Below are 13,046 nucleotides of genomic sequence, written 5' to 3'. Positions count from 1 at the left end.
ACAGGCTGATAGCATCCATGCCACGCGCATTGAGGCAGTAATTAATGCAAAAGGGGCTCAAACCAAGTACTGAGTACATATGCATGATTATACTTTTCAGAGGGCCGACATTTCTGTATTTAAAATCCTTTTTTTTATTGATTTCATGTAATATTCTAATTTTCTGAGATTCTGAATTTGGGGTTTTCATAAGCTGTAAGCCATAATCATCAAAATTATATCAAATAAAGGCTTGAAATATCTTACTTTGCTTGTAATGAGTCTATATAATATATTAGTTTCACCTTTTAAGTTGAATTACTGAAATTAATGAACTTTTGCACGATATTCTAATTTTTCGAGTTTCACCTGTATACGCACTTCTTTTTTTGTATCTATATAAGATTACACAGCATTTCTAGTGTTTATCACGTATTACTTTATTAGTTATACAAGAAGCTTAAAGTTTATACAAATTAGTAGGGAATATGTAATCATTAATTCATCAACTAAATGCATAACCTAATTAAGTCAGAAACAATTAAGCTGAAAGTACACAAGAGTTAGTAAATGTTACATACAGTAAATGGGAAAAAAAAATATAATGTGAACATATACATTTCACATTCTAATGTTAGATTATGAAGGATGGGCTTCAATAGTGACATAAGACAAAACAGTTATTAAAAGCATCATATCAGCAGAGGGAGTGCCCCGCCCTGTGCAGCCCCAGAGAATGCTTGATGGCCAATGAACCGTTTGAAGCTTTCATACAAGCGTTTCTAGGCATAGGCGAACTAGGTGGTCACACAGGGTAGTACCATAGATAGAGCGGCACCGGTGAAAACAATTAATGTGGACCAAGGACTGGTCAAGGAGGTTTACTCTACAGTATTTTTCAGTAGCATCTAAAAATTTTGCACAGACATGTATAAACATAAACAAGATTTCTGAATTAATGCAAATCCTCCTTAAATGAGCGTTGTTATTCTCTTAGATGATGTTGCTCTACTGGGAGAAATTTCATCCCCAGGAAGCACACGTTCATCTCCGAGATCAGGAAAGCATCGCAACCCAAGGTGATTTTCAAACTGAGCATGTTTGCTGATGTCCGAACCAATGTGTGATTGTTCCCAGTGCACACTACAGCATTGGTCTAGTTTCAGACTGTAATGATGCTGGCATTGGCATTGGCGATGATGTGAAGATGAAGAACCCAGGTACAGTTTATTTACAAATGTGAAATCCAAAAACCTTAACTAACAATGTGAACATAAACATATATATGAACTTGACTTAACATAGCATAGACTTGCCATGAATAGACATAACGACATTACCCATTCGACATTACATACCCCCCCCCCCACTAGGGGCGGCTCCTAACGCCACAAAACATGACAAATCCCAAAGTTCTGTAGGGAGCTGGTGGGGGGGGGGGGGGGATCCTGGCCGTGAGCAGAGGTAGACCTGGACCGTGGAGCAGAGGTAGGCTTATGACTGGAGCAGTCTGGGGCTTGGATGTGGAATGGCATGGAGCAGTCTGGGCTTGGCTGTGACATGGCATGGAGCAGTCTGGGCTTGGCTGTGACATGGCCTGGAGCCGATTCTGGCGTGGCAGTGACATGACCTGGAGCTGACCCTGGCATGGCAGTGACATGACCTGGAGCCGACTCTGGCGTGGCTGATTCGTGGGCAAATTCGTGGAAGGCGGAGCCGTGGGAGGCACGAAACTAAGAGTCCTGGATGACTGGGAAAAAACCTCAGTGGTCGCGAACATGAACAGAGTCTTGGGAGCAACCTCTATGGTCGTGGGCATGGGCAGAGACTTGGAAATGCCCCCTGTGGTTGTGAACATGGTCAGAGACTTGGAAATGCCCCCTGTGGTTGTGAACATGGTCAGAGACTTGGAAACAATCTCCGTGGTTGTGTACATGGGCAGAGACTTGGAAATGACCTCCGTGGGCATGTACATGGGCAGATACTTGGAAACGACCTCCGTGGTCTTGTACAATGGCAGACTTGGAAACGACCTCTGTGGTCGTGTACATGGGCAGACTTGGAAACGACCTCCATGGTCGTGTACATGGGCAGAGACTTGGAAACGACCTCCGTGGTCGTGTACATGGGCAGACTTGGAAACGACCTCCATGGTCGTGTACATGGGCAGGGACTTGGAAACGACCTCCGTGGTCGTGTACATGGGCAGAGACTTGGAAACGACCTCCGTGGTCGTGTGCATGGGCAGGGACTTGGAAACGACCTCCGTGGTTGCGTACATGGACAGAGACTTGGAAACGACCTCCGTGGTCGTGTACATGGGCAGAGACTTGGAAAAGACCTCTGTGTTTATGTACATGGTCAGAGACTTGGAAACAAAAGTCTTTCTCCTCCTCCTCCTCCGGGAAGCCGAAGTTGCCAGCTCTGGGACGAACAAGGCTGTCAATGCTGGCCAGCCTTTGCCATTATTATTCGCACCAGATTGAACAAAACATGTGCCTCTGTGCGTCACTTTATTGAATTCAGCATGTCCAGATGGTGAATAAAGCTGAAGCTCACAAACGATCTTTGAAGACACAGTTGGTTGCGCGCTCATTCTCATACATATATAGAAGGCATCTAACCTCTTTTTGGTTACACAATATTCCCCTGCCACTAATGGTGCACGTGTGTGTTTGTTTTTGTACAATTGATGATGTTATCATGCTTATATCCACATGTGGAAGTTATTTTACTTCCTGAACAAGTGCAGACCGAGTACAGGTTTCTTTTTCACTGCGCTACAGTTCCCTTGCAAACAAACTCAGATCACCTCTTACAGGCAGTGTCGGGTTGGGTACCATGGTCAGCAGCCTTGTCTGCAAAGCAGCTTTCACATTACCAACTTCTCATGCAAACCCTGCTATGTTTTGTATTAAACTGGCCCTCAATAAACATCTGCTAAACATCTTTAAAAATCAGATTTGAAAACATTCTAAATCATAAAGGCCTCAAAGACATCTGCTTAATGTCATATTGAATTCCAAGAGGAAACATGTAACAGACATATTGCAGATAAACAAATAAACTAAGTCTTCCAGATGTAAACACACATATTAAATAGATGTCTAGGAGATGTACGTTTGATATCAGTGTCTTTGGGTTTATCTGAATTTACAACTAATTACTTGATCTGTTTGGACCTGAAGACGATTTTAGCTCACTTTGACTACTTGGGCAATCATTTTTTAAATGTTTCCATAGAGCACTTCCTGCTCTGAAACTTTTACCACATAAAGAGCAGTGGTATGGTTCCTCTCCAGTATGAATTCTCTCATGATTTTTCAGATTTTGTGACTTAGTGAAACTCTTTCCACAGTGTGAGCACATGTAAGGTTTTTCTCCAGTATGGATTCTCTCATGTGTTTTCAGGGTTTGAGACTTAGTGAAACTCTTTCCACAGTGTGAGCACATGTAAGGTTTTTCTCCAGTATGGATTCTCTCATGTGTTTTCAAGCTTTGTAACGCAATGAAACTCATTTCACAGTGTGAGCACTTGTATGGTTTTTCTCCAGTATGGTTTCTCTCATGTGTTTTCAAATGATTTGACTGATTGAAACACTTTCCACAGAGTGCACACTTGTAAGGTTTTTCTCCAGTATGAATTCTCTCATGATATTTCAGGTATTGTGACTGAGTGAAAAGCTTTCCACAGTGTGAGCACTTGTATGGTTTCTCTCCAGTATGGTTTCTCTCATGTGTTTTCAAGCTATCTGAATGTGTGAAACTCTTCCCACAGTGTGAGCATTTGTAAGGTTTTTCTCCAGTATGGGTTCTCTTGTGTCTTATCAAGGTTTGTGACAGTGTGAAACTCTTATCACAGTGTGAGCACTTGTATGGTTTCTCTTCAGTATGAATTATTTCATGCCGTTTCAAGTTGCTAGCTGTAGCAAAAATCTTCCCACATTCAAAGCACATATGAGCCCCAACACCAGTATGTATTGTCTGGTGCTCTTTTACACTGGACATGTGTGCAAAACTCTTTCCACAAAAAGAACAACTGTAAGGCTTCTCATTTGTGTGCACTTTCAGATGTCGTTTTAGGTACGATGCCAAAACAAACGTTTTATCACATTTATCACATTCAAATGGTCTTTCTCCAGAGTGAGAGTGGAGATGATCCTTGAAAGAGTATACATATGCAAAACTCTTTCCACACTGATGGCACGTGTAGGGCTTCTCTCCAGTATGGACTATCATGTGTGTATTAAGCCAGCTTTTACATTTGAAACTCTTTCCACACTGAGAGCAGGTGAAAGTATTTTTGGCTGCTCTTCTTTGATTGTTTTCTGGTGAGATATTCTTGTTAGTTTTTGAGCCACTCAGAGATTCTTCAATAGTTATAAAATCATGATGATTCTGATCCTGAAGTTTCTCCTCCACTTCATTCAGCTCTACAATAAACACAGTAAATTGACAAATCAATTAAAAGTGACAAAGTGACAAATTTAAAAATCATCAAATTGAACACTAGTTTATGGGCAGAACACACCAAATGTATTTATTCGTGATATCTGCTGTGGAAAAGGTTTATATTTATACCCTAAGTTCTGGCTGATAACTGCCTTTCATGTCATTTAGTCTGAATGTGAACCACAATTACAGAAAGTTATACATGTCTGGAACAACATGAAGGTTGAGTACATCAGTGTTTCCTACAGCTTTGTCTTAGCAGCAGGTGGACTCCACAACTGTTTTTGTCCACTTTGTGAAAGGGTCTCAGCACACTTCTCATCAATATACTGTATTTTGAGAACCCAGTCATCTTGCATACTTATTTAATATATTAATATTGATTAGTAATTATTATTATCATACAATAGTAATATATTGAAGTAGTAAATTCTTAACTTGCACAGGGAATTGAAATACAGTCCAGTAAAACCTGAGTTCTGAACCAGCCGGTAGAGAAGGGTTTTCCCCAATCTGCTCATTAGAGAACTAGTCTGCTTGTCTTTGGTTGCTTTGCAAACATGTCAAGAGGTACTTCTTCTCATCCGTCATAGGCTGAGGGCAGACCAGCTCAAAGGAGCGCTGAGCCACCTAATGTACCAGGGTAAAATTGTTTGTGGACAGTGGTAATCGGTACTTGGATTCAGATTTTATAATGCTACATTTTATTTTAACATGGTTTGACTAATTCCTGATTTGTTAAATGCTTCAGCACTGGCTATCGCTCATTTGTTTGAAAGTGCAAAGATATTTTATGTGCTATTTTAATGTTATATTACATTGGAACATAACAGTCAAATCAAGTCAAACTATTTTTATTTGTGCTTTTCCCAATACACATAGTTCCAAAGCAGCTTTACAGAGACCAGCTGTAATGGCTGTAAGTTCAAAACATGAATAACCAACACTCTTGAATCATACTTTCTATATCTTGGTATTATTCTAAATCTCACAACTTTGTCCTAACATCCCCATATGAGGACATACATTTTTAATAAAATTATTTGCTCTAGAAATCAAAAAGGGAAATGCACACAGCAGTCACGCTCAGGTCTCAGGAGATTAAAGCAGTAGATTAAAGTAGTGCATGCAGACTAATTATTTATTTATAATACAGCCCTTTGCGGTTTAATAAAATTGCATAGCTGCTGTACTGAGCCGGTCCTTTTATTGGTCACCATGCTTGCTCATGTTAACTCTTGTAGACAAGAGTTGCCAGCAAAGTCTGGCTTTATGATTGTTCTAGAAATCCAACCCACAACAAACTAGAATAATAAAGTGTGCTTTTTATTATTTGATGACATCCAGACTTTTTCTTAAGTCTGATGGCAAGCACATGCCAGCACTTCTTTATTTTTGTTTTTTGCTGTGGCGAAGTAGATCCAGAAGTGTCGCAGCTCTGCTAAAAAACAGCGGTGCAGGAAACACTGGAGTGCGTGTACATTTTTTTAAAGACATTTGAGTCACAAAAATGTTAATCATCAATGGAAGAAACATACCTGAATGAATAAAATCATCATCACCTTCATCACTCTGTTGTTGCTCTGCTGTGATTTCTACTTTTATCTCCTCCTGCTTCACTTCAATCTTCACTGGTGTCTGCAGTTCTCCATCATCTTCATCTTCATCATCATCATCATCACCTCTCTGTTGTTCCTCTGTTGTGATTTCTTCTTTTATCTCCTCCTGCTTCACTTCAATCTTCACTGGTGTCTGCAGCATCTGCTGTTCTCCTGCGTTACAGACAGAAGTCAGAGACTCTGTGGAGGTTTGATCACCCTGATTACTGTCACACACACTCTCCTGAGCATCAGTAGAACAGAGTAAAGTGAGCTGTGAGTCCTGTGTGTCTCTGGATCTCTGTTCAGAGAGTTTGTCCAGCAGCTGCTGTGGTGTGGACTGATCTCTGCCGCTCCACACTGAATCCTGACATTCTGTGGAGGTCCCATCAGTCACACACACTGAAGATTGACAGGAAACCTTTTCCAGCTCCTGACAAACACAACACAATCACATCTGTACCGTTCATCATCACAGAGTCACAGTCATATCACATCATTTGAAACGTACTCTCAACATTAACAAACAAAAAATAGATAATTTTAAGATTTCAGCCAATGTAAGTTGAATAAAATCTAACAAGACTCTGCTCTGGAAAAGATAAATAAACACAGTGATTCAGGTAAAGGATCAGGGTTAGAAAATTAACACTCGTCAAGTGCCAAATGCGGGTACATTTTCAGTTTGGCTGGTGAATTTTGATGCGTCACAGGTCACTCTGGCATGTGGGTTTTGCTTTCTAGTTTGTTAACTTGTAAAATACATTTAAACACATTCTAGTTTTGTCCTCAAGGGGGATCTGTAGGCCTACAGTTCAGTCAATAACACGTGTGTCCATAGAACAGCTCTTATTAGCTTGTAGTCCTGCTGCTCATCAATAGTTTCAAATGCTGTGCATCCATTGGTGCGTGGTGAGCGAAGGTGGATTCAGTGCTTTTATCCAGACTTCAAATGATGATTGCATGCATTCATTGTGGCAACTGTAATCACGCATATTTAAGATGACATCATTGCTCGTACAATGAAAGCTGATAGTAGAAACGACACACTGCCTTTGTATATTACAAACTCACCCTGAAGGACAGTTGTCTGCTGTGGTGAGCGGGGCTGGGCTGGGCGGATTTCATCTGTTGTTAATGGTTCTTAAACTTGCATTATTCTGGTGATGCGGACAGAAAACCAGAATAAAATACTCAAGTATTAAGCGCCACAGCAACACTGCCACTGAATCTACAGCACGAGACATAACAAGGGACAATAGCCGGGTTTCCATCTAAACATTTATCATTTAGAATCTTGAGGGAACGCCTTGTCATGATGGATGGAGTAGCTGAATCAGCTGAATGACCATCTTTCGGGGAAAGTTTATTGCAGTACCTTGTTATATGTTGCCTGGTGACGCCGTAGAATAAGTGTAATATCTGATATAAAGAGGACTGAAATGCGGCTGCGATGCCCACACACCGCCATCCTCCGCATACCTGGGATGGCCCGCTCTCAAAACTGTTCTGGCGGATTGTGAGTATCCACTTTGGGTTAAAAATGTCCAGATGTCAACGGTTTTGTTCAAAGAATTGTGTGCCAAGGTTGGACCTGTCATTGGGGCATTCACATCAAGCTATCGCACACTCAAAACACACGCACAAATGGTCAAAACATTGTTTGCAAATAAGCTGTTTCCATCACACTAATGTGCATTTTAAGTAATGCGAAACTCTAGGAAAACCCCTTCTTCCTATCACATTAAATTTAAAGCGAATTTTGATTGTTTATTCACATATCAAGTGTTTCCATTTGAAAATAGTTGAAAAATGAGAGTTACTTCATTTAGTTTTGTTGTAATAACTGAATAATCTGAAAAGACTATCCGGCAATTACATTTTACATAAACAATGAAACAATAAAATTCGTTAAAAATGCAGATCACTTTTAAACGTACGTTTATTAGTCTAATAAGTCTGTATAATGCAATAAAAAAAATTAATTTTTCTTATATGGCTGGTAAGAATTCTGACTGGCTTGGCTAGTGGGCAAAAAAGTTGTTTTCGGACCCTGTAAAGGATGAAATGAATGTTTAACCTGTAAACTGTCTCTCTCCATCAGTTTTGTCTTCACCGCCTCTTCAACTCTCTCCTGATGAAAATCTGAACATAAACAGATCTGTAAAACAAAATAACTGTTTCTGAGATGGTATAAATATAAATGTCCTTTGTGTTTCGTTTTATTTGACTTAAAGCAGGAAAAATGTTGGAAATCAGCATATAACATGCTTTTTTTTTTTTTTTACATATAATCATTGAACTCCTTTAAAATCTGATTCTTGATTTAACGAGCTCATATCAGATATTAAACATGATATTCTCAGATTTCTGACTGGTTTCTCCTGAAACTGAATATTTTAAAGCGTCTGTCACAAAACCGCCACATAAGACGATGATAAGATTATTTTACGATCATTAGAACAAAGACAGGAAAATACAAACATATGAAAACTAATATAAACTCACAATTTAAGTAAAACACGTTGAACATTTACCGACTGAGAGCGCAAATTCTTCTTCTTCTTGTTGTTGTTCAATGGCTGTTTCCAAAACGGCGCTTTCCCGCCTCACACTGGACTGGAGTGTGAATGTGTAATATTGATAAATTCTGCTGATTTTAGGCAAAAATACACAGTTTTATTGAGCAACAACTGGGCAATGATGATTCTAATGGCCCGTTTTCCATTTCTAGTCTCGAGACACAATATAAATCTACCGAAACGAGCGATTCAGACTGAGACCAACAACCATTTTAAGTGTTATTGAGAATAATTAATTTCAGGCTCGACTTGTGCAGTTTTGGGTGTCATCACAACTCAAAGTAGTTACTGATATCAACATAACAAACCTCGGACCATCTCTTCATGACAACATACTCAGGTGAGGCCCTTTCAAAAAATTGTCATCTCTGACTCTGTAAAGATCGGCACTTTAAAGCCACATGTTTTTGAAAATGTTTACAAATGTAATACTTTAAACATCACATTGCCCGCTATAAGTATAGAGTATAAGCCGATGGGAACTGCGGAGACCAGAAATTGAAAACCGTTGAATTGTGGATCACTTCCGCGTTCTGGAAAAATGTGGATAAATCTGCCGGTTTGCCAAGTGTAATATAAATTAAACCAGCTGCAACTACAATCACAATCTGGTTCTATACACACAAACATGTCACCTCCTTTCATCTCCATGGTTTATAAAAGCTTTTAATCATTATAATCAACTTTTAAAATTTGTTTTTAACCCGTCTTTCTTTTTGAAACTGCTTGTTTTTCTTCTGTAAATTAGCTTGATCTGTTATTTAAAAAAAAAAAAAAAAGTTTAAATAAATTAATTATTCACTGTGGCGTTTTATTTATTTACTAATTGAACATGAACATGAATTACATTTGTTTACATGTAAAAATGTTTTTTTATTAAAATATCACTTTTTACACATGAAGCTTAAATTTCTTCATTAAGTTTTAAATCATATCTTTTTTGGTTTGCTTTCTGAAAGCAGTTGAGGAAAAATCATGTATAAAGATTTCTGATTTGGTGCAAGTAATGTTTCATTTAGAGTAGATCCTTATTGATGTTTTAGGAGAGCTCTGTGATGAATGTCGAAGCACATCCTGGATTGTTAAACTCTCTGCAAAACATTCCCTGCATATTCAAAATCTGGTTGTATCTTTTACAATGAACAATCATAACAACAGAAAACAATATTATGGATTTGCGGACATCAAAATATGAAGTTATATACACAGAAAAAAAAGAAAAGGATAAGGTTAAATCATATCATTTATGAAACTTGCTTCTGAAATCTCCTATTCTATCATATATGTTGGTCTTGATAGATTATATTTGACCTCGTATCTGTCACAGTGACAGCAATTTGGAAATAAAAAACAGCCGTTTGCGTGATTCCTTCTTTAAAAAAAGTTAATATCCATCAACAGCTGCTGCGGGTCAGTTGTGCCTAATAGAGCAGACATGTGCCCATAGATGACAGTTCTTTTCTGTGCAACCAAAAGAAACCGGAAGAGGCAGGCGAAGTGTTTGTTTGTAAACAGTAACTTAATCTATAGAGATCGGCATAAACACTAACCACGGTAGCTCTTAGGACACTCTGAGTAATATCTCTGGATTTATATAACATATGATGTAGCGTGAGGGCTTGTTGGATTCAGGATCACCTGCTTTAAATTCTTTACTATGTGTATATTTCATTAAGATATAAACCAAAATGTGACGGAAAGGCTGTTTATCTTTTTTTTTGTTGATAAATTAATGTGAAATTCACACACTAATACTCACTGTATTTTGGTCTATGAATGAAACAAATATTCTTATTTTCTATATATTCTACTAATCAAGACCTTAATGATACAATACATAACACATGGCTCTGTGATCTTTGTAATGTTTTTTTACATGATTGTGGTGATCAACTATTTTAGATATTTTTTTAACAGAACAGTTTTAATTTATCAGTAAATTTACAAGGAGTATTTCAGAATTGGTCAGATCAGCTATATTCATTCATATATTCATCTGCGCCAAGATTCAAGAATTCTGGGTAAGAGTCCAGAATTTTATCTGTGAGGCCCTACAGTAGACCAGGGGTCGGCAACCTTTTTGACATGGAGTGCCTTTTTTTTTTCTGGTCAATGGCTGTGCCGACACGTGTTTTTCCGAGGTTTGAGTCCACTTGTGAAAATATTTCTATTTTACATTTTACTATTTTAATAATTTATATTTCATTACAAATGTAATTTGTGGTGGCTGTGGCTCAGGTTGTAGAGCGGGTTGGCCACTAATCGCAGGGTTGGCGGTTCGATTCCTGGCCAACACATGACTCTACATACCGAAGTGTTCTTGGTTAAGACACTGAACCCCAAGTTGCTCCCAATGGCAGGCTAGTGCCTTGCATGGCAGCTCTGCCGCCATTGGTGTGTGTGTGAGATTGGGTGAATGGGACACAGTGTAAAGCGCTATGGTAACCGCTAAGGTTACAAAAAGTGCTATATAAGTGCAGACCATTTACCATTTTTTATTTACATTATCATCCTAACAGTTTGAGTTGTGTATAGCCCGTAGGTGAAAAATCTCGAATGTGAAATTCGTGCTTTAATGAAAGAAAACCTGTCCTTTTGTATTGTTGTTCTGTGTCTGTGATTTCATCAGCCAGCTGTTGCAGTGCGGCACTCACGCACGCGTTTGGTGCGATACACACACTCACCAGAATAAACGAGGAAATCTCCTGTGGCACGTACAAAGGCTTACAGTTAATCAAGACTGCAAAGGACAGCACATCTTCTTTAACATCCTTACATCTGTACACCAACTTTCATTGATGTAAATGCATGTTCCACCACCTCTCATTTTCCCCGTTAAATCCGCGATGCCATTCGCTCTGAACAGCTAGAAGCCCGACAGATGTAATGTGCTGTCCGGAATGGCTTCACTCAGCCAGGTTTCTGTGAAGCACCTCCAACTAATATGTCCAGCAAAGCATACGAATATTCAAAAACCAGGAAAAGATTGTCTGGTATGTGCTGCTGAATGTTCATCCCTGGTAAAACTGACTGGAAAAAGGTTACTAAACACAGGACAAGCAAAAACAACAAAAGAATAGGAGCGCTCCACACCATCATGATGTAGGATAATATCAAAGTGGACATCAGAATCGTTTTACATTAGGGACTAAAAACAAAATGTTTTGCATTTCGGTTTATTCTGAGAAACAAGCAACATGGTCTGGCAAAACAAGCCCAAAATAAGACACTTGCCTCACCACAAAAATCAAAAATAAGAAATAATTTCTTTTCCTGTGTGGTGGACTTATCCTGGGCTGGTCCTAGCCTTTTGGGGGGCCACGTCACTGTGATCATCAGTATTGACAGTATGGGGGCCCCCTGGTGGATCGGAGGCCCCGAGCAACTTAGTTTGCCTATAGAAAGGACCGGCACTGGATTTATACAGTTAATTAACAGTTAAGTATGAATTTAATCACAAATCTGCTTCTCAGTCAAAACCTGGCAGCATCAAATCTGTATTAATGCATCATATAACTAACAATAATTCAGTGAAGACTTGAAAACAACTGAGAAATGTACTTTTTACCTCTGATAATGTTTTCCTTGTATCTGGATTAGCTGTGCATGTAGTGTATGTAGTAAGCACACATCGTTGTTAAAAAGGTCTTCATTCACAGAATGCGGCATCCACAACGGGCAATTAGGCAAAGAAATGTGTGATGCTGCAGCTTCCTTCAGGATCAAAGCACATGCTTAATTTTTTTGGGGCAACATGAAGTGTAGTTGAAGAAAAATGTACTGTGATAAACCAATTAGACTTTGGATTCATGAAAAAATTATAGGAATGAAATTAACCATTTATAACCGGTTACCAGAATTTAAAAATAACATTTTCACTCTAGAACAATTGGAAAACACTTTATTCCCATTTTTGGTTACGTTCTGCAAAAAAAAAAAAAACGTTTTTAATCCCTGTTTTACATGTTATTTGTTGCAATTCTGATAATAGGCGATTTTGCAAGCACTAGAATCTAAACTTATTGCATCAAGCCTGGCTAATTACCAAGTTCATGTTTTTTTGAGGCTCCCCGGCAATTCAGAGGCCCTAGGCAATTGCCTTGTCTGCCTTTAGCTAGCACCGTTAGATTGTAGGGTAGGACACAGTTTTGCTCACTGGCTACAGTAACTTGTGAATCCCAACTTCTTTCACTGTATTTTAGAAGCTATTTTTGTGAAATAAATAAATACATAAATTGATACATATAGATTCTCTATAATAAGCAAAGATTCTTTCGTCATGCACATATTCAAAGATATATAATCTATTCTTGTTATACACAAACACATGCACACACACACTTGTTGAAGCCAGTTATAATTAAACACAGAGAAAAGTAATGCGCATGGAACATTGTGCATCCACACGTGGCTATCACAAACCGGAACATTCCTC

General features: G+C 38.7%; 1 protein-coding gene and 1 pseudogene across 1 annotated transcript; both read right to left on the bottom strand.

Annotated features, from left to right (window-relative positions):
- Positions 1-13,046, bottom strand: part of LOC127625049 (zinc finger protein 208-like) — a 632,925-nt pseudogene that overhangs the window by 605,577 nt on the left and 14,302 nt on the right.
- LOC127624971 (zinc finger protein 883-like) lies at positions 3,121-8,603 on the bottom strand. The gene is made up of 4 exons (XM_052099967.1): positions 8,538-8,603; positions 8,110-8,190; positions 5,970-6,462; positions 3,121-4,412 (listed from the first exon to the last, which is right to left on the bottom strand). The coding sequence occupies exons 2-4, from the start codon at positions 8,128-8,130 to the stop codon at positions 3,139-3,141; spliced, it is 1,788 nt and encodes a 595-aa protein (XP_051955927.1). The 5' UTR covers positions 8,131-8,190; positions 8,538-8,603; the 3' UTR covers positions 3,121-3,138.

The sequence above is a fragment of the Xyrauchen texanus genome, chromosome 31, assembly GCF_025860055.1.
Source record: "Xyrauchen texanus isolate HMW12.3.18 chromosome 31, RBS_HiC_50CHRs, whole genome shotgun sequence".
Classification (NCBI taxonomy): domain Eukaryota; kingdom Metazoa; phylum Chordata; class Actinopteri; order Cypriniformes; family Catostomidae; genus Xyrauchen; species Xyrauchen texanus.
The sequence above is the reverse complement of the archived record's forward strand: the minus strand, read 5'-3'. Positions and strand labels throughout refer to the sequence as shown.